General features: G+C 37.1%; 4 protein-coding genes across 5 annotated transcripts in view; all 4 read right to left on the bottom strand.

The window, feature by feature from the left end:
- The window catches only part of LOC105392791 (GAS2-like protein pickled eggs), a 120,542-nt gene extending 117,844 nt beyond the window's left edge, over positions 1-2,698 (bottom strand). The window contains exon 1 of the mRNA XM_048626499.1: positions 2,360-2,698. The gene's annotated coding sequence lies outside the window, so the exon portion shown is untranslated. The remainder of the gene's footprint in view (positions 1-2,359) is intronic.
- Positions 2,699-6,369: 3,671 nt separating this feature from the next.
- LOC105396144 lies at positions 6,370-10,074 on the bottom strand. Of its 2 annotated transcripts, none has more exons than XR_007267191.1 (2): positions 9,427-10,074; positions 6,370-7,137 (listed from the first exon to the last, which is right to left on the bottom strand). XR_007267191.1 is itself a non-coding variant. In XM_048626493.1 (2 exons), the coding sequence occupies exons 1-2, from the start codon at positions 9,774-9,776 to the stop codon at positions 7,035-7,037; spliced, it is 282 nt and encodes a 93-aa protein (XP_048482450.1). In that variant the 5' UTR covers positions 9,777-10,060; the 3' UTR covers positions 6,371-7,034. The 2 variants fall into 2 exon arrangements, 1 of the variants encoding a protein (XP_048482450.1); XM_048626493.1 differs by having other exon boundaries at positions 6,371-7,137; positions 9,598-10,060.
- A 39-nt stretch (positions 10,075-10,113) lies between these two features.
- Positions 10,114-13,748, bottom strand: LOC125488490 (required for meiotic nuclear division protein 1 homolog). The gene is made up of 7 exons (XM_048626492.1): positions 13,248-13,748; positions 12,744-12,899; positions 12,385-12,462; positions 12,117-12,194; positions 11,612-11,738; positions 10,983-11,138; positions 10,114-10,352 (listed from the first exon to the last, which is right to left on the bottom strand). Exons 1-7 carry the CDS (start codon positions 13,616-13,618, stop codon positions 10,191-10,193), a joined length of 1,128 nt encoding a protein of 375 aa, XP_048482449.1. The 5' UTR covers positions 13,619-13,748; the 3' UTR covers positions 10,114-10,190.
- Positions 13,749-14,358: 610 nt separating this feature from the next.
- On the bottom strand, positions 14,359-26,183 carry LOC105396145 (crossover junction endonuclease EME1). Its single transcript, XM_048626468.1, has 11 exons — positions 26,066-26,183; positions 25,771-25,959; positions 25,254-25,487; positions 24,912-25,054; positions 24,398-24,580; positions 23,886-24,058; positions 23,615-23,685; positions 22,349-22,454; positions 21,900-21,982; positions 14,915-15,027; positions 14,359-14,788 (listed from the first exon to the last, which is right to left on the bottom strand). Exons 1-11 carry the CDS (start codon positions 26,133-26,135, stop codon positions 14,633-14,635), a joined length of 1,521 nt encoding a protein of 506 aa, XP_048482425.1. The 5' UTR covers positions 26,136-26,183; the 3' UTR covers positions 14,359-14,632.
- Positions 26,184-26,713: the final 530 nt, after the last annotated feature.

The following is a 26,713-nucleotide window of genomic DNA, read 5'->3' as shown; positions in this document are numbered from 1 at the left end:
GAATGTCCAAAAATCCAATTCATTATACGAGCACCTACGAGTAACATCTAAGTACCGAATAACGTGCGGAATCAATAAATATCTGCCAACCCCACACAACTTATCCCACACATAAATAAATGCGTGACGAAAACCGTGTCAGAAACATACCAAGCGATTTTGTACAGAAAAAAATACTTAGCTAGAGTGTGAACGACCCCTACTACATATTTTCCAATAAAGTCATTTTGTGTTGGCCCCTCGTGGCTACGAATCGTGGGATTACTGGGATTCCCCAAATTATCCAGGCTATACACAACACATACTGGATAATAGTAATTTATGTGAAGAATTTAACTGCTTGAATTAAATGGGTTTAATTTATGTGAGATCGATATCTTGGTTGAAATAAGAACGGTGTTAGGCTTTCGTCAAAATTGATTTAGCATTGGCTAGAAAACTTTTGGTGGGTTTTATCGTCTTGGCAATATTGGCATTGTTGTTTGGAGGTAGTGGTTGGTTGGTTTGTTTGTTATTTCCTCCAGTGTACCATCGTGGGAAATAGCAACATGAAAACTGAACTCGGGCTTTCCACGAAAAGAATTTCTTTATTGATGACCGACACGATCATACCTACAAGTAGCAACGATAGGTAGACGAATTCACATTCGTAACCAGTAAGTAAATAAATCATGCATGCTTGCTACTTGGTTTATCGAAATTGATTTATTTCCCTCCGTGTAAAATAGGCGGTGCTATACAGGGTGTTGCAAAAAGGGTATACTAAGCCGAAACCTACATGTGCAGCATGGTATATCTAAGCCCAAATCTGAAATCAGAATTTGGAAATTCGCGAAAAAAAAATTTAATTTTCTATAGTAAAAAGTCACGTGACCAACCAAGTTTCTATGGAAAATGAATTTTTTTTTTCGCGAATTTCCAAATTAGATATAGCATGCTGCACATGTAGGTTTCGGCTTAGTATACCAATTTTGCAACACCCTGTATATCTGCGACTAAGTAGCTCTACATATACTTAACTAACAACAAAATATTGCCATTCACTGCTGATGGATATTTATTTATAATCTTTTCTGAACGAGATATTGTGACTCCACTCGAGAACGGTTATCGGTTACTCATCTGATATGAAATACTCCAAAAGAAGAATAAGTAACCTTAACTATCGAAGTTTTGTAATGTATTTCTTAGATTATTACAAGTCTTATATATATTTTCTTAACCGAAGTATTCACTTAGCAGCCTTTCCAATCCCCTCACATATTTCACACATACTAGACATACTTGACCCTCATCAAACTTTTAATAAAGAGGATGAAAACAATTCAAGAACAGGCGTCGAACCCGGTACCCTAAGCCCCTAACAAAGAACAATACACGTTAAAAAAAACCATATTAGTCGACCGTAAAAATTCTACCTTTGTCAAGATTTAAAAAAAAATCTTATAAATTGTTTCACAATTCCCAAAATTGATTCCCGATATATTGATGATGAAATTTAGTTAGGTAGGTAAGCAGACTGATTTAAAATTACGAATGTTATAGTTTATAGGTTTTTAAGGTGAATTCAATCAGAGATCTTACACGTTTTTTCTTACCCATGTTTCAAGACTTTCATTAATATCAGCATAAAGTTATATCAATGAGATCATTTGACAAAAGTTACCTGGATATTATTGTAATGTTATGGAAATCAGTACGTAAAGCAAAGTTATCTAGCTAGATTTCATAGCATTCTTACTACATTTGCCTCATTTGCACATTTGCATCTCCTTACTATACGGGATAGGCCATAAATTTCAGGACGTTTCATGAAAACAAGCCAGGATGTTGGCTAGACGCCAGCTACACCGGAAGCGGAAGACTTAGCAGTGATTTTTATAACTTTCCCCAAGGAACCCTAAAGTTAACCTTTACAGAGCCTTTGTACCTTATGTCTTGACGAAACGCCGAAACGTGCCGTCTCACTAGATTCTGAGTTTAAAACCGAATAAATTATGTATTAGAGCATATTTATTTTCTTAACCTATTGTTAAGTTTTGTAAACATAACATAATATGAATTATTAAAATTTCGTAAGAATTCAGCTTTTGATAAAACTTTTTTTAAATGAACAAACAATTTCCATGAAGTCTTTAAAGGTCATAATCATACTAGGTATATCTAATAAATAAGTAAGTACCTAAGTCCCTACTGAAGAGACTGCTATTCCTCGGTTATGTATGAAATGTCCACAAGAAGCAAGTCCATAAATACTTACCTAGTTGGTATCTATTTAATAATTATTAATGTGTAACTACAGACATTAGGATGAAATAATAATATATAAGTAGTTAGGTACCTAAGGCTAAACACTTACCTGATAATACTTGCATTTCTTTCAGCAACACAAATTATACCAAGCCACTTGCTGCTGAAACTGCACTCAAATCAATTTAAACTGCCAATAAAACTCTATTTCAATGTAAATTCCCGGAACCACTGCCGCACTGCGATTGTCAAACACAGACGTTAAAATTGCCGACCAATTTGCAAAAAACACAAGGAATCTCCTCACTGAAAGACAAAAACAACTAACAAAATAACACTACCCTCATTTACTATAAACGAAATGTTTGGGTCACAGCCGTTTAGGGTTAAAAACCAAACAAAATGTCAAAAATAACACTTGAAAAGCGCTGTGGGTCGCAGGGACCACCCGGGCGCCTGACAGCTGACTGCCAGAAAAAAATGTGGATTGTTTAGCGCATGCGCCCTGGGAGCCTCGAAGCGGAGCCAGGGGGTCGATCTATATGACGAAAAACTATGTTTTGGGGCGGTGCTGCATGAGCCACGACTCTATATCGTTGTATTGAACGTGCTGATTGCACGACAGCTCTCGTTCAATCGTTTTCCGTCAGTATAGAGTAACCCTCCAGACTGCGAAACGTCTGGGGAATAAACACCAGTAGGGGTCGAAAAACTAATCCCGTTCTTATCAAGTAACTTGTTTATTTTAACTGTTTTGACTTTTTGGGGTTGTAAAAAATGAAATGAATCGGCGTTGTGCAGGGTAGGTTATAAGTTAACTGTGCTCTCGTTATTAAATATCTGCCATCCCTACTAAGCTCCTCAAACTATATTTTATTTAATACAATTATTTTCAAACCTTTCATTGGGATCCGGATATTACTCTCTACAACGGGTAAACATAGTACTTACATATTAGTTGGTAACTATCTATGGCATAATTTTGGCTATCTATTGTCTAGCCCATTTTAGTTTTTGTGTATAAAACCTATTAAAAACACCCTAAACCTAATAACAAACCGTAATGACTATTATCGTTTGCACTGCAATATCTACAAACGAAAAACTGAATTAAATGTAATAAATTTATGAAGACAAGACCGTCCTGATTATAATGTTATTTATGTTGAAAACGTGCAGCTAAATAAATTAATAAATCAAGGAAGCGCTAATCCAGAATTAATTAAATAGAACGCCCTCTATATCGCACCCTAAATCAAAAGTCATCATATTAAAAAAAAACTTGTGACCATAACGACCAAACGCTTAACCATAGAGTATTTTTTAACACGCTTAACCGAGCATGTGTAATGTGGTCAAACTGACCTTTGCCGTGGTTTTTAAAGCCACGTGTGTGTGCTATCGAAGGGTTAAAAGTGATTTGAGAGCCCTTGTTGACATAATTCGCTTGATTAGACGCAGTTTGCGAGGAAGGGTTATAAATTAGGGCGGTTTATGTTACACTCGGATTTTTTATGGAATGCTCTAATGGCCTGTGGGATGGGAAAGCCGCTATTATTGGATAACCTAATACTCGTATACCACCTAACGAGAGTATCAGTGTGAGATTCGTATGAATTTGGATCTAGGTTTTAATAAAAATATTGTAGACTCGTTTACACTATTAGGTAATTTGTTCAAGAATTAAAGAGTAGATAACTACATAACTGGTTCTGTATATTGCCGGCATTATGATGACTTCAATAATTCTACAATCAAACCTATCAATCAAAGCTAGACGACCGATAGATACCCTAGACTCCTAGACACAGTATAAGTATGTAGGTACATATGATAGTGTTATGCTCTATAGAGTAAGATACGATTTTATCCTTACCTACCACAATAAATCTCACATTGAATCATCCATCCAATAATAAATATACTAATACTTATTATAAATGCGAAAGTGTGTTGGTTTGTCGGTGTTAAAAGAGAAGAACCTAGGTACTTAGATATTGTAAAGCGTAATACAAGGGGATTTAGTAATAGAACGAAAATCCTTTTGTATAACGCTTTGGTTAGGAGTATATTGGAGTTCGCAAGCGTGGTGTGGAACCCGCACTACGCCGTGCACTCGCAGCGCCTCGAGGGCATCCAGCGCGCCTTCACCCGCCACCTCGCCTTCATCAGCCCCGGCATCTCACACCGGTGTCCGTACGAACAGCGGTTGACATATTTCAATATGATTTCTTTACGGCATCGACGGATTCAGCATGATCTCATGTTCTTATATAATGTTGTTAATAATAAAATATACTCTACTAATATCTCCAGTAAAATCAACATATCAGTCCCATTTAATTACCCGCGTAAACGTATAACCAATTTATTTCACTCAAACCATTCCAGAACCAACCTCGGTGTACACGCTCCACTCAATAGAATGTGCAATGAATTCAACACTATAAATAGTAAATTTGACAATTTGGATATTTTTTCGGATAGTCTTGCAGTCTTTAGAAATAAGGTACTTAGTGCGATCTCTAACTAATAATGTATAACATATTAGTGTTAAGAAGTTGTTTTTGTTTTTATAGTTTAAATAAGTTTATATATCTGTTTTCATGTCAGAATTTTTAAAGAATGTGAGTTAAAGTTTTATTTTTCTTTTTGTAATACTAAACTGTATTTTTAATTATGATTATTTCTATGTTTTGTTATGTGCCTAACAAGTGTTGAGCATGTCTGTAATTGGTACATGTTATTGATAAGTTCCTCTCTAAGCTTTCTTTTATAAGTGTATTGTAACATGTACTGTTGATGTGCCTTATATAAATAAATAAATAAATTGTATTTAAAGTGAAGTGTAAGACAAATTAGCGCCGCCTCCATAACTTCCGTTTAAAAGCGTTTTATCCCAAAACTGATACGTTTCCGCGCTCATCATGCTAATCCAATTTTTAGAAACTACCTGCCAACCCAATACCCGGTACTTACCTAGAATGTAGAAGTTAAAATAAAAAACCACAAATTCGGAGGCGCCACACTTCACCTTAAATACAGGTAGAATCTTATCTTCCAAAACCGGGGTAGAATTGGAATCACGTTAAGGCGAAGCGAAGCAAGAGGCAAAAGCTACTCCATGATAAATATGTTACTGCGAGCGTCAATGCTACAACGACAATGGAATTTAATTTTCAATTCAAATTGAACGGCCGGCGCCAGCTGTCAGTCTCGTGACATTTCCGCAAAATGGCGGCGAACATGGCGGCTGACCAGCGCAGTCTGCGTTGTCTATGGCCTTTTGTGGAAGTTCCTAATGGAAAATGCAATGTGTGGTTCAACACGGAACTCGATCAAGATACTGTTTGTGTTGAGGTAGCTCTATTCAATGTATCTGTCAAAGGGTGGGGATTTTAGCAGTGATCGAATCGACGCGTTTTTAAGGGTTCTGTACCACAAAAGATAAAAACAGGACCATTAGGTATAGCTGTATCGATAAATAGTGAAAGGATTTGGCAGTCGGATAAGATTGCCATTAGATCATATTGTGTACCGTATCAGAACGTACCTTCAGGTATCTGCTGGATTCTTAGATGGCAAAGATAAACTGAGTTGCTTTACCTAAAGGTATTTTGTTAGCTTCCTCATTTAATATGCTGATAACTATCTTACCCTTCTCTCGCCGCGCGTGCGATCTTACTGATCTTACGGTAGTTAAAGGGTTAACATAACACCAACATTATTTAAACGTCTACTGAATTTAAATCATTTTGAGCTGGAAAAAAAATATCATATTTGGTAAAACTATTTATTATATCAAAAGGCTATTGAGTTGAGGTACTTAGTTGAACTAAATAACCTAAATAACACGCATCAATCTTAAAACTAATACTTAAAGTTAGGCCGTACATACAGAGTGTTACAAAAAGGGTATACTAAGCCGAAACCTACATGTGCAGCATGTTATATCTTAGCTCGAAAATGAAATCAGAATTTCAAAATTCGCGAAAAAAGAATTCATTTTCCATAGAAACTTTGTAGGACTTTTTACTATGGAAAACGACTTTTTTTCATTAATTTTTAAATTCTGATTTCATTTTCGGGCTAGATATAATATGCTGCACTTGTAGGATTCGGATAAGTATACTTACCCTTTTTGCAAGACCCTGTAGAAATACGGTGGAATTTTATAAGTAATTCCAGCCTCTTATTGGCAAGATTTTGGCAATACACGTAGGAAACTAGCCGTATCACCGTTTTGGAGTGAGTACAATGCACTTAGGGCACACATCTTGAATCTGGAGATACAGGTTTCCTCACGATATTTTCCTTCACCGGAGCATGACATATGAATTGAAAGAATCCATTGGTACTTACATGGCAGGATTTGGACTTAAGGCCTCTCGAATGAGAGGACGTAGCTTTTGTAAATAAATAAAAAAAGGTAAGCGTCCACCTATCGGCATAGTACGCAACGGACGCATCACATTCAGTACCTATTCTTTCTATAGAAATTGACACAAGTGCGTCCACCGTTTCGTGCAATATGTGGACGCTTACCTTTTTATCCGTCCGTTACCGCTCTAATTACATTAAGGGCTTGTTTCGCAATGTCTGGTTAATGGCTAACTGTTGGATAAAATGCATGCTGTCACTCTCTTTAGTTATGTTTTAGACAGTGACAGCATGTATTTTAACCAACAGGTAGCCATTAACCAGACATTGTGAAACAAGGCCTAAAAATAGGTTATAACATTGCTAAATTTGAGTTTGCTGCCTTGAGAGTCAGCTACAATTTGTCACTGTGTGTCTATGATGGAGAGGTCCTGAAACATGTTTTCTTCGAACTCGTTGCTGAAGACAGATCGTCGGTCGGAGATCGTCCATTCCACTCGCACGTACCTGCGAGGACGGAGGAGGGAATAGGATAGAGTAATAAAGACAAAAAGTAAAGTGGACTGGCTAGCGCTCTTCTTAGCATGGCGGTGACAAAATTATGACATATAATGAGTCTTTCGTTGGTGCACAATGCACATACAAAGTTAGGTCACAAAGCTCTTCATCCTGAAAAACTTTTGCTATCACGAAGCGTCTAGCGTTTGTCAACATGGTGAAAGGATTAGCCAGACTGGAAAGCGTCAAACGCACACAACACAGCCCAGAAGGCCTAGAAATGGCATGACGTGACGTGGAGTTTAGTGTCGCGCTCACTCACATCGCGTGGGTTGAAGAGCGACTGCGACGGAAATCTTTTATCACGTCGTGTCGTGCGCATTTTGAGCCCCGTGGAGTTTAAGGCGAGGTGTTTAGGGTGCGCCAGACGTATATATACAGGTGGTTGCAAAAAGGGTATACAAAGCCGAAAGGGGGTCATTCTGAACAACTTTAGTTCTACGAGTTTTGGAAAAAAGTTGTTCACATTGACTCCTTGAGTCACCCCCTTTCGGCTTAGGTCCAGTTTTTTGATCCCTAGTTATCTCAACCATTGGTCAAAAATGGCAACCATTAGTTAAAAACCAACAAAATTCGTATGCAGCTGTCATGCTTGACAAGTGACTGGACTAATGGTTAAAGTTAACTACGGATCAAAAAACTGGCCCTTAGTATACCCTTTTTGCAACACCCTGTAGAAATGACAGTTGATACGTCACTCGGGGACGCTCAATTCGTGCTCACTTACTAACCGTATGAATGAAAATTCAAAACGCCAAAACCATTAAAGTAAATAACTACTAACTACATGTTAAACATACTTGCAATGGATAAAGTACAATAAAACATGCTATAATTTCTTGAATCGCTTTATTTTAAACAAAACAGCTATACTATAAAGTACGTATATACTTAGTTTACTATATAAAAAAATCTAAATTATTAAAGCTACAGGTATAACAATAAAATAGATATTTTACTTTCAAACATTAATCCCATAATTACTGATATTATTTACATTTTATTTTAAATATTGAAATATGAGCAACTTAGCATAAATACATACAATATACATTAAATGCATATGACCCCAAAAACATGCAACCACTTTTTAGGGTTCCGTAGCCAAAATGGCAAAAACGGAACCCTTATAGTTTCGTCATGTCCGTCTGTCCGTCTGTCCGTCTGTCCGTCTGTCACAGCCGATTTACTCGGAAACTATAAGTACTACAGTGATGAAATTTGATGGGAATATGTGTTGTATGAACCGCTACAAAAATATGACACTAAATAGTAAAAAAAAGAATTGGGGGTGGGGCCCCCCATACATGTAACTGAGGGATGAATTTTTTTTTTTCGATGTACATACCCGTGTGGGGTATCAATGGAAAGGTCTTTTAAAATGATATAAAGTTTTCTAAAAAACATTTTTCTTAAAGTGAACGGTTTTTGAGATATCAGCTCTCAAAGTCGTAAAAAGTATGTCCCCCCCCCCCTCTATTTTTATAACTACGGGGTATAAAATTCTAAAAAAAATAGAGGTGATGCATGCTAATTAACTCTTTCAACGATTTTTGGTTTGATCAAAGTATCTCTTATAGTTTTTGAGATAGGTTGATTTAACTGTAATTTTGCTGCTACGGAACCCTTTGTGCGCGAGCCCGACTCGCACTTGGCCGGTTTTTTATTCACATGACAATAGTTATTACATACTAGATAGCTTAGTTACTAATCCCATAAAAACTACATAAGTAAATGATTAACATTGTGTATTCTACTTAGATACTTAATAATTTGGTATTTAAATTTTGACTACTCCTCACATAAATAATTATGGCTCTGACTTTAAGCTTCTATGAAGCTTCATTTAACTAGCTTAAGCAGTTCGTTCATCCAATCCATCATTCTTTTAATAACACACTTTAAGGGTACTGTCTATGGATTTGCTACTGAGATAACTTTAGCTAAATTTATAGGCCACAAGCACACACTATTACTCTTTCACAGTAATGTATGGCTTGATTTCTTCACCACATTTTTCTTCAAATTCCTCACACAATTCACACACTATCACTTACACACAGTAACCTATGGCATCACTTCTGCACCATTCTTTCCCTACTATCGCCAGTACTCAGTATCTTTCTGCCAGATATATGAGCCCACGATCACACACTATCACTTACAGTAACCTACGGCATGATTTCTGCACCATTTTTTTCCCACACATGCCTCCCTTCCCCATCCTACTGCGAGTACCTCTCGGCCAGGTGTATCAGCTCGAACCAGACCTCGGCTACTTTTTCACCATTCTTTCCCTACTATCGCCAGTACCTTTCAGCCAGATATATCAGCCCAAAAAACACACACTATCACTCACACTAACCTACAGCCTCAAATCTACACCATTCTCCCCACTACTGCGAGTACCTCTCGGCCAGGTGTATCAGCTCGAAGCAGACCTCGGCCAGAATGAGCGCGATGACCATCCACTCGAGGCGCACGTGGTGGCGGTCCGCCGCCCACGACCAGAGCAGCTCCAGCAGCTCCACGCAGTGGGAGAGACAAGAGTTGAGACAGACGCGAGGGTTTGTAGCCCACGACGACATACCATGACTCACGAAACTATTGTTGACGTCTACTATTACAAGTAACCTTTAGGTTGATTTCTTTACCATTATTTTTCCTCACATGCCTAATACGCTATTAACAGTAACCTATGGGTAGATTTCTTCACCATTCTTTTACCACACTAACACTCACTCACAGTAACCGTGCCGTAGGTCACTCACAGCGTACTTCTGCACCATTCTTTCCCTACTATTGCAAATAGCTTTCAGCCAGACGTTTGAACACACAAAACTATTACCTATGGTATTATTTCCGCACCATTCTTCTCTCCCAAACCCTCCCCCTTCCCCCCCACTACTGCGAGTTCCCCCCGCCCAGATATATGACCCCACAAACACACACTATCACTCACACTAACCTACGGCCTCAAATCTACACCATTCTCCCCCCCACTACTGCGAGTACCTCTCGGCCAGGTGTATCAGCTCGAAGCAGACCTCGGCCAGAATGAGCGCGATGACCATCCACTCGAGGCGCACGTGGTGGCGGTCCGCCGCCCACGACCAGAGCAGCTCCAGCAGCTCCACGCAGTGGGAGAGGCGCTCGTTCAGTACCTGGGACAGAGGAGGGGTGTTGTTAGGATAATAATATGATATAATAGCAGCACATGCTGAGCTGGTGCCTTTTTGACGCTCTGGATAGCAACATTTTATGCTAGGGTAGGCATAAGAAAGGGATAGGGTAGGGATAAGAAAGGGATAGGGATAGGGTAGGGAAAGGGTTGGGAAAGGGTAGGGATAGGTAGAGATAGGGTAGGGATAAGAAAGGGATAGGGATAGGGTAGGGAAAGGGTAAGGATAGGTAGAGATAGGGTAGGGATAAGAAAGGGATAGGGATAGGGTAGGGATAGGGATAGGGATAGGGATAGGGATAGGGGTAGGGATAGGGATTGGGATTGGGATATGGATAGGGATAGGGATAGGGATAGGGATAGGGGTAGGGATAGGAATATCGATGGGGATATGGATAGGGATAGGGATAGGGATAGGGATGGGGATAGGGATAGGGATAGGGATAGGGATAGGGACAGGGATAGGGATAGGGATAGGGATAGGGATAGGGATAGGGATAGGGATAGGGATAGGGATAGGGATAGGGATAGGGATAGGGATAGGGATAGGGATAGGGATAGGGATAGGGATAGGGATAGGGATAGGGAAGAAGGTAAGTAATAAATACTGTACCCTTGTCCTCCTCGGGATGGTGAAGTAGGCGCCGGTGCGCGAGTAGAGGCGCTCGAGCTGCTCCTCCTCCCAGTAGAAGTCGGGCGTGTCCAGCAGGTCCGACTCCACCGTGAGCCGGTGCCGGAGAGAGAAGAGCTCGCCTAGCTTGCGCACCATCTGAGGGGTAGGTAAGAGTTTTAGTGGTTATCTGGAAAAGTGGGGCTTAAGTTGGAAGTAAGTGTAACTGGTGCAGAACAGAAACTTGGAACTTTGGAACTCCAGAATACTCTGTGTGGTGATGATGCAGGTTGATGATATATCTCACAATCATCTTGTATAAACCTTATGTGTGTTGGAATTGTAAACGAAAAGTCATAGTCAAGAAAAAAGGAAAATAGCACGTACTCTATGTGTTGGCTGTCATCTCTAACTTCATGTGTATCACTGTGTATCGATTTATATGAGACTATTAAATCGAGGCTAATCTTGATAAACTAGTGGCTTTTAATAAAAACCCAATAATGTGTATACCTAGTTTATCTACGTGCGCAGACAGCCGAACTCTATGCATAAGCAGATACAAGATTGGTGATAAAAACAGCTGAACTAGCCACTGTCCTTCTCCTTGGTCTTTATTCTTAGAAACTCACCTCCTTCTTATCAACCCTGGCCACGCCATCCCGCTCCATGGCCTGCGAGTGCAGCCTGACCGCCGCCGCCAGCGCCTCCAGCCGCGCCTCCCACGCGCCCAGCCGCGCTGACTGCGCCATGGCGTGGCTGCGAGGTACGTCGAAAACGGTTTAGCAAAGTTATGACACTCAGGAGTTTTAGGTGCAACTGTGTTAGAATTGCGGGGTAGGCAGGCTTTGTAAGGTATTAGAAACGTGAGAAATGAGTCATACAACTGGTTAACAATAGAATTGAGAGCAAGAGTTCTAAAATGCTTTTAAGTGCAAGCAAGAAATCTGATAATATGAATATTTATGACTCAGTCACTAGTCTCTATACTCTCTCACTATAGTCAGTAACTATAGTCTCTGATGTAAATTACTTCTTTATCATACTGTTAGTAGGAAGAGTAAGTACTTAAATATGTATTTATATTATTGTGTCTTTAGTTATATCAATTTACAATAAATTATATTTGTTAAGTACCTGAATGTGTATCTTTCTAATGAGTTGTCTCTGTCGGGCACCATCACAAATGTTTCATCCTGTAGTTGGCATTTTTTTCTGAAACATATAAGAAATCATTTTACTGATAATTTAATTCAGCTTGGAATATTTTACTGTAATAAATATTTAAATGATGTTTAGCAGGAGTATGGTATTTAACATTAGTAGTTCATTCAAAGCACCATACAATTATTTTTTTATGTCTTTGGTATAAAAACATTGTGTTTATAATTCAAGGATTACTTACACATTTGGCTGGTAAACATAAGTCATAATCTCTCTCTCCTTGGAAACCACATCTCTTGGATAACTATCCACTTCATATCTGGAACAAATAATGATTCATTTACCTGGGACATAATATATTATTATTATGGAATGAAATTTTGTTATTGTATAATGTTGTCATTTTATAATATGCAGGCCCCATATACTTACCCATAATTATAATAAATACACAAAAAAATTAGAATATTTAAAATAACATAAGTTTTTCAGAATGAGTAGTTGGGTACTCCCTAAACAACAACCTTGAATTGTTTTAAAAAATTACCCTGTATAAATGTATGCTTCATCACAAGATGGTATAGTTACAGGGTTACTTACTTTCTAATAAACTCTAGCACATTGCTGGCTTCGAGCTCACTGCAGTTCCAGAACACGACGGCTCCTTCGCGGAAGAAGATGATCTCCCGAGGCTCTGAGCCCACTGAGTACATGGCGTTCACCACCACCACGTCGCCTAGCTCCTTCGTTTTCAACCTGAAAGATTAGGTTGAGACCGTGAATAGCATGTTAAGGGTATCTATAGATTGGAAGGGAACTAACCAGGGACCACTGACCAAAAGTACAGTGTACTAAATAAGAACAAATGAAACACACATTGCCACAATGGTAATGCACTTTTTTTCACTGTGTTACAAAGTGAGTCCTTCCATTCATAACTCATTTGCTGTGAATTAATGATCAGTAGGGCTTAGTATGTACTGATTATTTGTCTCACATGGCAAGCTATACTATCATTCTCCTATCAGCATCACTCTCACACACAAATCAGTCTTATCAAGTTAACATTAGGAGAATTGTGTATTTAAGCCATTGGACACTTACGTGCCTGGTTGATACAGCTTCTGCTGCACCAGGGCTTCTTTGAGACCCTTCAGATCATAAGCATTTGCTGTGGCGTAGGCCAGAGTCAGGTAATGACCGTCTTTTATAGTCATCTCTTCCATAGTAGGTTTGATGTGTATCGACTTCTTTTTCATAGGAATACTCGCATTATCTATAGCTACAGTAGGCTGAATTGTATCTGTAGCGTAACTTCTAACATTAATTTGTCGGGCAAAGGATAAACATTCACTTTTTCTAAGAAAAACTTGGTATTTCGGCGAAATTGCATCAGCGAGCTTAGAACTAGAGAAATAAAGCTTAGAACTACTTCTGGTGCACACAACGGCAATTCTTGATAAAAACACAGACATTGTGCTGTGATAGTTACATAAATCAGATACAAAAATGTAATATTTCACAAAGTTTCACATGAAATTATTACATAAATTGAGGTTATGTTTTTCAAGTTCAAGACTATTTTGACTTTTGATTTGACGTTTAAATACAATGTTTTTTTTAAATAATGATGCCATACCAAATATTTGACCTATATGGTAGAAAAGTCCTTGTGTAGAAAGAAAGGAGCGTCTATGAAATTATTATTCTGAGATTCCATGGTAGGAAAATGCTTATTTTACCCAGTTATCGCCGAACCATACAATACATATTCGGAAAGGGTAAACACGACCACTGTCCAATCCTTTTCTCCTCCGTTTTATATTGTACATAATAATAATTCTTGATGTTCTATTAAACACTCCTTTAGGGAAGGGAGGGCAGACAAAAAAAACTCCAACCTAGTATTTATGTTCACCCCCCCAGTAAACCTGTGCAGTAAAGAGACAGTAAACCACGTATAGTGCGACATACTTATCTGTTCCGGTGAGAGCGAACTAAATTGATCCATATCTCATTATTTACTAATGAATTATATATTTATATAGATTAGATGGGTTTATTGATACCACAAGAGCGAATTACCACTACTGGCAAACTTAAAATCTTATAGAATGAAGAAATATTACATATTTACGTGAGCTGACACCGGAACAGATAAGTTTGTGGCACTATAAACAAACTGAAACGATTCAAGCAACACAAAAAACTAAGATCACAGTTAAAAAAACACTTTATTAGAGCAAGCTTATTTGGATGAATTTACTATTGAGTGATTATTTTCATAATGTAGGCGTCTCATAATCAAAATAATACCTTAAAAAGTGCTTAAAAGTATAAGAAAACAAAACAATTTCAATTGAACCAAATAAATACATGATTACTTACTTACTTTACTTATTAACTTAACATCTAATAATATACTATTGCAAAGCTAATCATAATTATTATAATTTAAATTTTACCCTAATATTATTATCACAATGTCTTTAACCCATGAGCATATTTCCGTCATCAGATGTAAATAAAGTTCTCAATTTCCTTGCAAACTCTGGCCCAATTCTTCTTGCCCTTGCGCCCGGCACCCCGGCTCTATCTACTCCTATGTCTGCTATTTCATTAACACTATTGAGATCTTCTAGAGCCTGAAACAAAATGAAGACATCAAAAACCCGATTTTGTGGGAAAAATATTCTTACATGGCAACACCTTTTGTATATTTTTTTCTTTGGGACACAGACAAGGCACAGAAAATAATGTAAACAGCTTACCTCATAAAGAGCCAACGGGGATTTATAGTTGGAACAAACGGCTCTTGATGTCTCGAGACTGGAGTGAGGAAGTATCGCTATCATTTGCTGCCATAGCCGGCTCAGACCATTGCCTGTAAATAGGGAGACATATTAAAATCCACAAATATATCCTTACATTGATTAAAATAGTCAGTAAGCAAAATTATTACGGCTATATAAGGGGCCGTCCATTAATCACGTGAGGCTCAAAGGGGGGGGGGGGGAGGGGGTACTGTAAACCTCACGAAACATCACGAGGGGGGAGGGGGGGTTCAAAAATCAAAAAAAAAAAAAATCAAAAATTGTTTATTGCTTCTACAAATTTTCTTAACAACTAGAAGTTGAAGCCTCCTTTTAGACATTAATAAACATCTGTGCCAGGAGACTCCGCTCTTCCTATAAACATTAAACTTTAACAATTTTTGGAAGCATGCAAAAAAAATAAATAATAATAATATCATTATAATTAAAGCGATTAGAGAATTAATAATCAATTTCATTTTCGAACATGTGTGAGTATGTGTGTGTGTGTGTGTGTGTGTGTGTGTGTGTGTGTGTGTTTGTGTGTGTGTGTGTGTGTGTGTGTGTGCTTGTGCGTGTGTGTGATGTGTGCGTGTGTTAGGTGAACTGAATATTAGAATTTATGTGTTTTATGATAAAAGATCCTCTATCTCTGTATAGTTGAGTTTATCTATCCACTCACTTACAGAGATTTTACATTCCCTGTATGTTTTGTCGACAATATCTAACTGTTTGTGAAATGTGTTATACAGTTGGGCAGCTCGTGATTGATGTTGAATACTAGCAAATTTAGTCTTAGTGCAGGGGATGTTAAAAATTTTATGTTTCCGTCTTTTTTGTTTCAGGCTGGCGTTAGGCTTTATGATTTTGTGCTGTTTTAAAATAGTTTGAGTTATATACAATTTTCTAACTGACTGAAGACCGCACTCTTTATATAACATTTCAGTAGAGTAACGTCGTTTTTTAAAAAACATAATTTTCAGTAGTGAGCGCTGAGCCCTTTCTACTTCAAGAAATCGTGTCTTAAAGGTTCCACCCCAAACAGGGATACAATAAATGATCACCGATTGAACCAGGGCAATGTATATTTTAATAAGAACATCTCTTGACGCTACGTGTCTTAGGCTCTTAAACATCCATATAAATTTTCGGATCCTGGCGCTAACATATTCAATTTGGGGATACCAGGAGAGTCGCTGGTCTATCATAACACCAAGATACTTAATTTTTTTTACCTTTGAAATTGTTGGACAACTACATTCAGTGCCTAGAGGTTCGTTGCATCTATGAATCTTAACATTGAAACTTTGTGGTGGTTGATATTTATCGTAGATACTGAAACATACTAAGTTGGTTTTATCTGTATTGAGACTCAGAAGATTAAGCTGTAGCCAACGAGAGACCTGGCGCATGCCTATTTCAGTGGTTTCCTTAGTTTCTTCCCAGGTATTAGCGGAGAAAACAATGGCTGTATCATCAGCATACGAAAAAACTTTTGCATCTTTAATGTTCATATTGCAGAGATCATTGATGTAAATCAAGAATAGGGTGGGTCCTAGGACGCTTCCCTGTGGTACCCCGTAAGATACCCCAATGTCCTCACTGCAGTAGTCCCCAATTTTTACGCTTTGTTGTCTGTTTGACAGGTAATCCTTAAAGATAGAGAGCTGAGTACCGCGAATTCCTATCAATTCGAGTTTCTTTAGAAGGATGGAGACAGAGACAGTATCGAAGGCTTTTCGGAGATCGATGAATACAGTTAGGCATTTTTTTTCCTTTGTCTACTTGTTCTGTAACAAGTTGGGTCAAGGACAATACTGCGTCATCTGTGGAGATGTTTTTTCTGAAACCAAATTGATTGTCAGATAATATATTGAAGTTGGTTAAGTAGGATATTGATATTATATGTATTTATAGACCTCCCAAATATGACTCGAAAACCATTGACCTTTTTTATAATACATTACATAAACTTTTGACATCACTATGCTACAAAGCTTCAAATAAACTGATTATATGTGGAGACTTTAACATAGACCGAATGAAAAAAACTAAATTGAGTACCGATTTTGAACAGTTACTACATAGCTACAACTTGAAACTCTCTATTAATGAACCAACTAGACTAAGCAGCGGTACATGTTTGGATAATTTCATCCATAACATTAGAGGCTCGAAAGCTAGTGTGATAGAGCTGGCTCTATCAGACCATACAGCTCAATTGTTTGAATGTCCAGTAGAAAAAACATGTAGCCTTGATCATTGGTTTGTGGAACGACAGGATTATTCTACGGAAAATTTAAATTGTTTTAAAGATTGTCTTTCTAAATTAACTTTCAGGGAAGTGTACGATCAAACTGAGGCTAACCAAGCCTTTGATTTATTTTATGATACCTTTAAATTGTACTATGATCTTTATTTTCCTTTTGTGAAAATAAAAATATCCTCAAAATGTCGACCGAAGTGGATATCTAAAGGTATAAAACTATGTTCAAAGAAAAAACGTAAAAAATTATGGGAATATAGAAAAAATCCAAGTGAAAAAAATAAACAAGAACTTAAAAATTATAGCAAACGTCTTAAACGTGTAGTTCTTCAAACGCAAAAGGCACAAAATAACTATTACATAAAAAATTCTGATAATAAATGTAAAGCGACATGGAAGACCATTAAAAAAACGAAATGTCAATTTCCTAGTGAGGACATTACACAAATAAAAATTGGAAATCGACTTATTCAGAATCCACAAAAAATAGCACAAGAGTTCAATGATTTTTTTTACAAACCAAGCAGATAGACTTTCATCGCTTTCTCAACATACGAAAAATACTGATGCAATCAATAATCATATAGAAAGTAATGAAAAGTCTGTTTTTCTTGGCCCAACAACGCCGGATAGTATTTACAAAATTATACGTAACCTAAAAGATACTAATAGTACAGGCTATGATCGCATATGTACAAAAGTATTAAAATATGTAGCCTGTTCTATAAGTCCAATTCTTTCCTACATCATAAATTTATGTATAGAACAAGGTATATTTCCGACAGCTCTTAAAAAAACTGTAATAATACCAATCTTTAAAAAACTAAGCAGAGAAAATATGGAATACTATCGCCCAGTAGCCCTTATACCCATTATCTCTAAAATATTTGAAAGAGTCATCTATAATAACATTTATAATTTCTTTGAAAAGAATGGCATTTTTGCAACAGAACAAGCAGGATTCCGTAAAAATAAAAATATTAACTCCACAATATATGATTTTTTACTAAAAGTCTATACTAGTGTTGACAAAAGGCAATTGGTTAGTGCAATGTACATGGATCTTACAAAGGCTTTCGACCTTGTTGATCATAACATACTTGCAAAGAAGCTGTATGCGTATGGTGTAAGAGGTAATGTACTCAATCTCTTAAAATCGTATCTTGAGCATAGAGAACAAGTCACAAAAATTAAAAAAATTGATCCTGTTACTAAAACAAGCACGGATTATATTTCAGAAACAGCAGTAGTCAAATATGGGGTACCCCAGGGTAGTGTTTTAGGGCCACTGCTCTTTCTAATATATATTAATGACTTTCCTAAAGCAACAAGCCATCCTGTAGTACTATTTGCAGATGACAGCACAGTAATATTTAGGGGTATTGATAAAAATAAACACGAGAATGACATTCAAGATAATTTAAATAGTATAATTAATTGGTTATCACTGAATAATTTCATTATAAATATCGAAAAATCCAAAATTATGACATTTACTTCAATATATAATAAAAATGAACCCACTGACATAAATGTGACATATCAAAATAATTCCTTATGTAATGTGAAAAGTCATAAATTTTTAGGATTAGTAATTGACTCTCATTTGACATGGAAACATCAGATTAACGCTGTATGTACTAAATTAAACAAGTTTGCCTTTGCACTTTATATGCTCTCAAAAAAATCAAACCAGGAAACAGTACTAACTGCATATCATGCTTACGTTGTATCCACACTAAGATATGGGATTATATTTTGGGGCAACTCAACAGACAAAGAGAGTGCATTTAAAGCTCAAAAAAGATGTGTCCGAGCAATTTTTAGACTAAAGCAAACTGATACATGCAAACCACATTTCAAAAAACTTAAATTGATGACATTACCAAGCTTATATATTTATGAAGTTGCAGTATTCGTCAAATCGAATTTAAATAGATTTACAACGTTAAAGAGTAGAAGGCACGAACATAAACTATGTGCATTCTCGAGGAGGACAGCTCTCTTCGATAATAGTATATTTGGAATGTCTACAAAAATCTTTAACCACTTACCGCAAGATATAAGGGAGACGAATAATATGATACAGTTTAAAAATCAATTAAAAAAACTTCTTGTAGAAAAGACATATTATAATGTACGTGAATTTTTTGCTGACAATTTGTAATATAATATATTATGACTAGCTTTGTATTTTGTAATTTTATTATTAATGGTATGCATGCACCAAATACTCATGTAATAATATTTGTACGCCCCCAAAGGGCAGGATGTAGCTGTACTAATAATTTGTAATAACTTGCCATTTACCTACATTCATGCAAATAAAAAATAATAAAAAATTAATAAAAAAAAAAAAAATTAGGTTTTTAGTCTATTATTTAACAGTTTTTCTATTATTTTTGATACCACAGTGAGCACAGAAATAGGCCGATAATTGTTTATGTTGTCTTTGTCTCCATCCTTATAGATTGGCGTTATATTAGAGCGTTTAAGGGGGGATGGGAAAATTCCTTGATTAAAACATAGATTAGCTAAATGAGCTATAATTGGCGTAACCTCATGTGCAACGTATTTTAGGAATCTAGTTGTGATATTGTCCCATCCTGGAGCGCTTTCGGTTTTCAGGCTCATAATAACTCTATATACCTCTTCAGGGTCACTATCGAGGAGGGCAAATGACTGGGTTTGAGCAGTAATATTACCTAGAAGTATACCCAACTCTTCGTTTGGTGCTAATAAGTGCGTTTGAATATCCTTTGCTAGATTTTGTCCAATGTGTGCAAAATAAGTATTTATGTAATTAGCTGACTCAATCGGTGATGATTTTAGTGCCATTAGATCAGAGTTTGTGTTTTTAGGTTTGGTATTGTAGGTAATATTTTTTATGTTTCTCCAAAGTACTTTATTATTATTGGTAGATCCAGCAAGTAATTTTTTTTCATAATTTCTTTTAAGTTTTTTTATAAGTGAGTTGCAATGATTTCTATAGCGAGTGAATGTTACTTTTTTAATTTCATTATATTTATCGTTTCGGTATTGTTTTTGTAGGTTGTTACGGTTCTTAATACATCTTAAAATGCCAACTGTTATCCATGGTTTTATTAGGCGTTTACTTTTTGGAATTTTAACTGTTGTAGTATTTTGTTTTATGGATTCCATAAGTTTGTTAATGAGGCGATCTGTAACTACATTCGGATCATTACAAAAAAGTAGTTCAGCAAGATTATTCTCTTGTAATTGCTTCAGAGCGTCTTCCAAATTTGTTACCGTTTTGGTTCTGGGGGCGATAAAAGTATCATTCTTTATTTTACTTATAGATAGGAATGTTGTTAAGTGATCTGTGATAGTTGTGTTTAATATTGCAATAAAAGCCGAAGATTTTTTTTTGTTTATTTTTATCATGAAGTGATCCAGGCAATTATTTTCTCTAGTCGGAAAAGTGTGTCCAGGCAGAATACCATATACAGACAGCATATTTAAGTAATTTGTTCTATTATTATATTCAAGTGACGATTCGGAAGATTTAGGTTTTATATTTATATTAATATCACCGGCAATAATTAAATTTTTTTGCGATCTAATAGTGTCCAGGTGAGTACATAGAGAGTCTACAAATCTTTCTGTGTTTGTATTTGACGGAGAGCGGTAAATACATAATACAATATTATTAAGTACATCAACCTGCAGGCACGATGCCTGGCTTAGGTTTATTTCCTTTACGTTACATTTGAGATTAGATTTTACGTAGACAACTACGCCATCATTTTGGTTAAGATTATGTTTAGTTGCAAACGAAAAATAATTTGGTAATATTGGTATTGGTTTATTTAGGCTTAGTCGGCATTCGGTTAGTATTATTAGGTCTGATTCAAAATTAAATTCAGATATGTTAACCAAAAAGTCGTCGAAATTACAGTAAATGCTTCGTATATTTTGGGCAAATATAGTCAAATCCCGGTTGTTTACTCTACGTGTTTTAAATTTATCAGGATCACAGGTGATGGCTTGGGCTATTTCCAATTGGTCTATTTCTTGCAATGATTGCAGAGCACTAGCCATAATAAATAAAAGTAAACATTGAGATGTGTGGACCAGTAGATCGTGTAGGTACTAAGGAGATAAAGGTTTGAAAAGTTGTGCGTGTCCAATTAAAATGTTTTATGTTTTTAGTTTTGTTGTTAATATAATTTGTGTATTTTTTCAGATAATATGTTCTTTGTTCATTGTCTAGTGTATTATGATTCAGCATGGATTTTACCCAGATATTATGAGAGGAATTTAATGTGTTTTGTGTGGATGTTATTGAAATTAAAATGGTTTGCTGGTCAGTGTGATATTGGTATATTATGTAATGTAAATAACATGTATATTGTGTACTTGGGGTTCTCGTTAGACATCACGTGTATTAATTTTTTGTAAAAAATTAGGTATTTCTGAACCGATATTTTGGACGGCGCAAAAATTTTAACGATTTGTAGTATGACCTATTTTTTTCTAGTCAAAAATTGCCTTTACATAGACTTCCAAAAAAATACACGTGATCAAGGGGGGGGAGGGGGGGTTGGTCCCAAACCTCACCAAATATCACCAGGGGGGAGGGGGGGGTTCAAAAAATGAGAAAAACGACCTCACGTGATTAATGGACGGCCCCTAATACAAATGTTGTATATTTACCGTTTTTATCAACAGACACACACTTCTTGTTGTCGCCACGCATGTAGAAGTCTGCTTGTTCGTCGCACGCTCGCTTTGCATGTCTGTAAACAAAAATAATGGGTTGTTGCAAAACTATATTTTTATCTAAAGGGGGCCACACTCCACATTGTCCACATACATTTATCTATTGCTTTGAGAAATTCAATCACGATGGGGAAAGCCACATATTGATGGCACTTTTTCCTATTTATAAAAACAACAGAAGTAGGTATTTTTTTCAATTGATAGCGCTATTATAGTTAATCCAAACGTCCACTGACGGCTATACTAGCATAGTTTTCGGTGGACAAACATATATGAAAAACTGACTTAAATATGCGAATAACTTAGTTTAGCCGGTAGTGGACGTTCGGCTTTAGCCCTACGCCCTCAAAGCAATTTCTTACACTCTTATCTATTCAACATACTTGTGCGGTGCTTCAGCTATCGCCTTGGTGAACTGCACAATAAGCAGCGCGAGCTCGTTGGGGGTATCCACGGACACACAGTCGCACCCCGCCGACACCAGCACGTCTGCAATGTTATATTAATGTTCAACTCGTTTCAACTCACTCTAAAAGGTTTTCTCGTGGGATTTCGGGATATAAACCGTATTGTTTTACTTTTTAACCGACTCCAAAAAAAGGACGAGGTTCTCAATTCATCAGGATCTTTTTTTTATTTTTTATGTATGTTCAACGATTACTCCGCCGTTTATGGACCGATTTTGAAAATTCTTTTTTTGTTGTATTGTGTTTCCATGTGGTCCCATTTTTTTCAGAATTTAATCTCACCCCCAAGGGTGGGTAAAGGGGTAAAAACAGGGTATTAATTTCTATTTTGGGCACCTATTAACCGATTCTGATGAAATTTTGATTGTAAATATAGTTATAACAAAAAAATATGATGGTGACCTTGAGCTGATCTGATGATGGAAACGGAAGGCAGTCAAGGGAACTCCTCAACGGTATATAGCAACTACCTCGTGTTTAGGCTTGAATGATTCGTATTGACTATTAGGACTTATTGGTATCGTTTGCATCTTACTTTTGATTGAATATTATTGAAAATGAACTAAAACAATAAAATAAAATAATAATTAAAAAAAATAAAAACCGACTTCAAAAAAACACTAAAATGTAAGAAATAATTTACATAAATTTTATGTGACATTACAAATATACCTAAGCAGGAACTGATCTTTTTTGAAGTTGGTGCCATATTTCTTCAGATTACTTTGTCACCGCACCTACATCAAAAAAGAACAGTTCCTGCTTAGGTATATTTGTAATGTCACATAAAATTGATGTAAATTATTTCTTACATTTTAGTGGTTTTTTGAATTTTTTAAATTATATATTACAGAGATACATGCGGAATGTAGCGGATCGAGTTGATATATTTTAGTACTACTGCAATTAGTGCCTCATAGATGGTACTAAAATATGAACTTGATCCGTTACATTTAGGGAAAATTTTGTTACAAGTCCTGGCAACATCGGTCATCTCCTCCTCTCTTAAAGCGAGAGAGAACCTTAAAAAGAGAGCTGCTGCTGCGCCGATTTTGAGGAAAAATGGCTAGGAACCATGGCTTTCTCTTTCGACCTACGTTGCTCACAAAGACAGGGAATTAAAATTACTGCAGACTAGCAGGTCATTATGGGGTAATGAATGGGGTAGAAATAAATCCTTACCTGTAAACGCCATTTCAAGTTCAATTTCAGTTATTAATAATTTGTCCTTTTGTTTCTTTCGTCCTGCAGGTCTGGAAAATGTACAATAAAATACATAAAAAAAATATATTACTTATATAAATAAATTGATGTTTGTTACTGTTTCACGGAAACCGTGGATTAACACATAGACAATTTTTCATCCCAGAATGCCCACGGGAAAACTTTTTAAGGAGATATCGAGCTCGCGCGCCACTTCTCCTTACTAAAATAATACTGTTTTTATACTCACTTGAAATAGTCCTTAACCCCAAACACAACCAGCGTCAGCTGACAGTCGACCGCGTCCCGCACACTTGCCACGTGACTCGCGAGCGTGTGCGCCTGCACATACGGTGCTATTTCCTCTGCACTCTCGACCAGTAGCGCTGTGGTGCAGCGTTCGCCGAGCCGGGTTAGGCCTAGCTGGAAAAAGGATTGGGAATCAAATAGACATGATTTAACTTATTAAAAAATACTAGTATTTAATTGCAAAGATTGATTATCATCATCATAATAAGCCTGTAAGAAACTCTAAAAGTGTGTGTACCATATGTATGCCTGAGGCCGTTTCACACTATGCTTGTCTATTTGTGGTCTCCATTCACGAACTTATTTACTCCACCTTGCCACTTCACCTACCACGAATAGGCAACCATAGTTTGTGACACTACTGACCAACGACAGAGTGCTGTGGCGATCCTTGGGATCAACCTGTATGTTCAGCAATGGAAGGCAATCATAATATTGCACACTTAAACTAACCTGTCCACTACTGCTCAGCACCGCCCCCCCCTCCCGCCTCCACGTGACGAGCCCGGGGACACCCCCCGCCTGCCCCGCGTCCCCCCGCGCCCGGAGCCGCGCGCCCGCGCCCGCCGCCTCGCGCGGCAGGTCCGCCATGAACCACGCGGATTGGAGGGAGGGGTGTAGCTCGATGTGCATGTACTGGAAGTGTAGGAATCAAGGATATATAAGGGTTAAAAGTTAAAAACAGTTATTTATTTCAAATCTGTAGAAGATGAAATCCCTCCGAACCATTTTATGACCAAAATTTTTTGACTGAAAAACTTGAAAAGACAAACATAGTGTGGCACAGGTAGCTAGCCAGTAGTTGTTAGATGAAGAGGGCAGAAGATAAAAGGCAGAGAACAGTGTTTTGGCAAACAGATTTTAAACAAAACACTTTAATTTAGCCCAGGAAGGGAAAGAAAATTGATATTCATAATATTTTGCATTATTTTTAGGGCAACCATTGTGTAAATGAGGAGCCCTTTACCTTCATACACTCCCCAGGTTTGTATATCTTGTTCATCTCACTAGCGGCCAGCCTCGCCGCGCGCTCCTCCGCCATCTTCTGCTTCTTGCTGGCTCTGTCTGAGGCAGCTGCTGTCTTCTTCTGAGGTTTATCTCCTAGGCTGCCTGAAAAAGTATACAACACAACGTAAATGACATACCTAAATGTGTTCATGTCAGTCTGATAGCTTAGTAAAACATCTTCCAGACAAAGCAAGTTTATCCCAGCAATCATAGAGAAAAAATAAATTGCCCACCAATCCTCAAAGGCCAGAAGCCAAAAGGAAAAAACTAAGTTATAAAATATAATGATTATGACACATACCAACACTCTTTGTCCTCTTCACACCGTGCGCAGTGCCACTTCCAAAACTAGCAGCCACACTCCCAGAGCTACCAGTGCCGTATCCAGAGCTTCCGGCACTAGACCCTGACGCACCAGACAGACTAGCAACACCAGGGTCCACCAGCCTCGGAGCCAGCACCTGGTCAAACATCATGTCACTGTCGAGCAGCTCCACGGTGCTGTCCGAGTGCATGCTCACGGATCTTTGCCTTCCTGTTGATAAGAAGGATTGTATAAAGAGTGGGATTTGATCATCAGAAAATAAGGTGAAAAAAGTGTATGTTTAGATAATGAATGTAATATAAAAATATCCCATGAAAACCATTTTTAAAGTAAGGAAAGATTGTTAAGAGAATGGATGCATGTATGACCAGGGTAGTATTAGTAAGAGTAAAAAATAACATAGATATAGGTTGGGATTCTATGATATGAATGAACTTTGTTATCCTGGTATTCCAAGAAAGTTTTACCAAAGCTAATCATTTTTTATTCTTACTTTTTGCTGGATTATTCAATTCCTTTAAAGATCGTGAGGACGAGCCGCTCAGAGCTATTGCCTCTTTGTCATTAGTTAGAAATCCGTCTTCTTGAGTTAGATCAAAATGATCGATAACTTCTACATTTTCCTTTTCTTCAGACCCTGTTCTTCGTATTTTTGAGCCACTGTCTGTAGAGGACTTCATCACTGAAAACACATTTCAACATTTAAGAAACAAAGTGAGTTTACACTCGTTAGTAATTATTTACGAGACATTTAAGTAGAAGGTGTAAACTCATTATTTGTATTATACCTGCGAAACCTATTTCAGGAAGTTCTCCGCAGGAAGAGTCGCTGTCGTCTAATGCTATTGGAGCACTCATTCTACAAACATTTATTAATTAATTAAACTACATAATAAAAATAGGTAAACAAACAGCGACCGGCAAAAAGAAAACAAACACAAACACCGTTTTCAAAATGCAACAATGATTGCGTGGTTGATTTTGGTCATCTTTTATTTCCAAACACTAAGCAAAACGTTGGACAACATTTGACAAACAGAATAACGCTATCGACAGTTGTGGCATCAAATGTCAGAAAAGTGACAGGACAGGACTGTCAAAATGTTGCCACATTTAGGGAAATAAATTAGCCTTACGATTTGTATTTCTCAGCGCAGGGGGGTGGGAGAGAATGGGTCCGGAATCCGGAAGTCCGGGAACGTTAGTTTATAGAGATCAGTAGGAAATTACATAAACGGCTACGAATACATACGTTCTGATGGTATCATTGAATCATAGAACAAACCTAATTTTATTAATATCAGTATGATACTAAAAACTAAGACAGTAAATCATGAGCTCGCGAATGATTTTATTTTAGCGTTGTTATTAACTAAACTATTGCATATTTTAAGATTTAAGTCAATATACCTTAGACAAATGGAATGAACATGGTT

Source organism: Plutella xylostella, chromosome 16, assembly GCF_932276165.1.
Source record: "Plutella xylostella chromosome 16, ilPluXylo3.1, whole genome shotgun sequence".
NCBI lineage: Eukaryota > Metazoa > Arthropoda > Insecta > Lepidoptera > Plutellidae > Plutella > Plutella xylostella.
The sequence above is the reverse complement of the archived record's forward strand: the minus strand, read 5'-3'. Positions and strand labels throughout refer to the sequence as shown.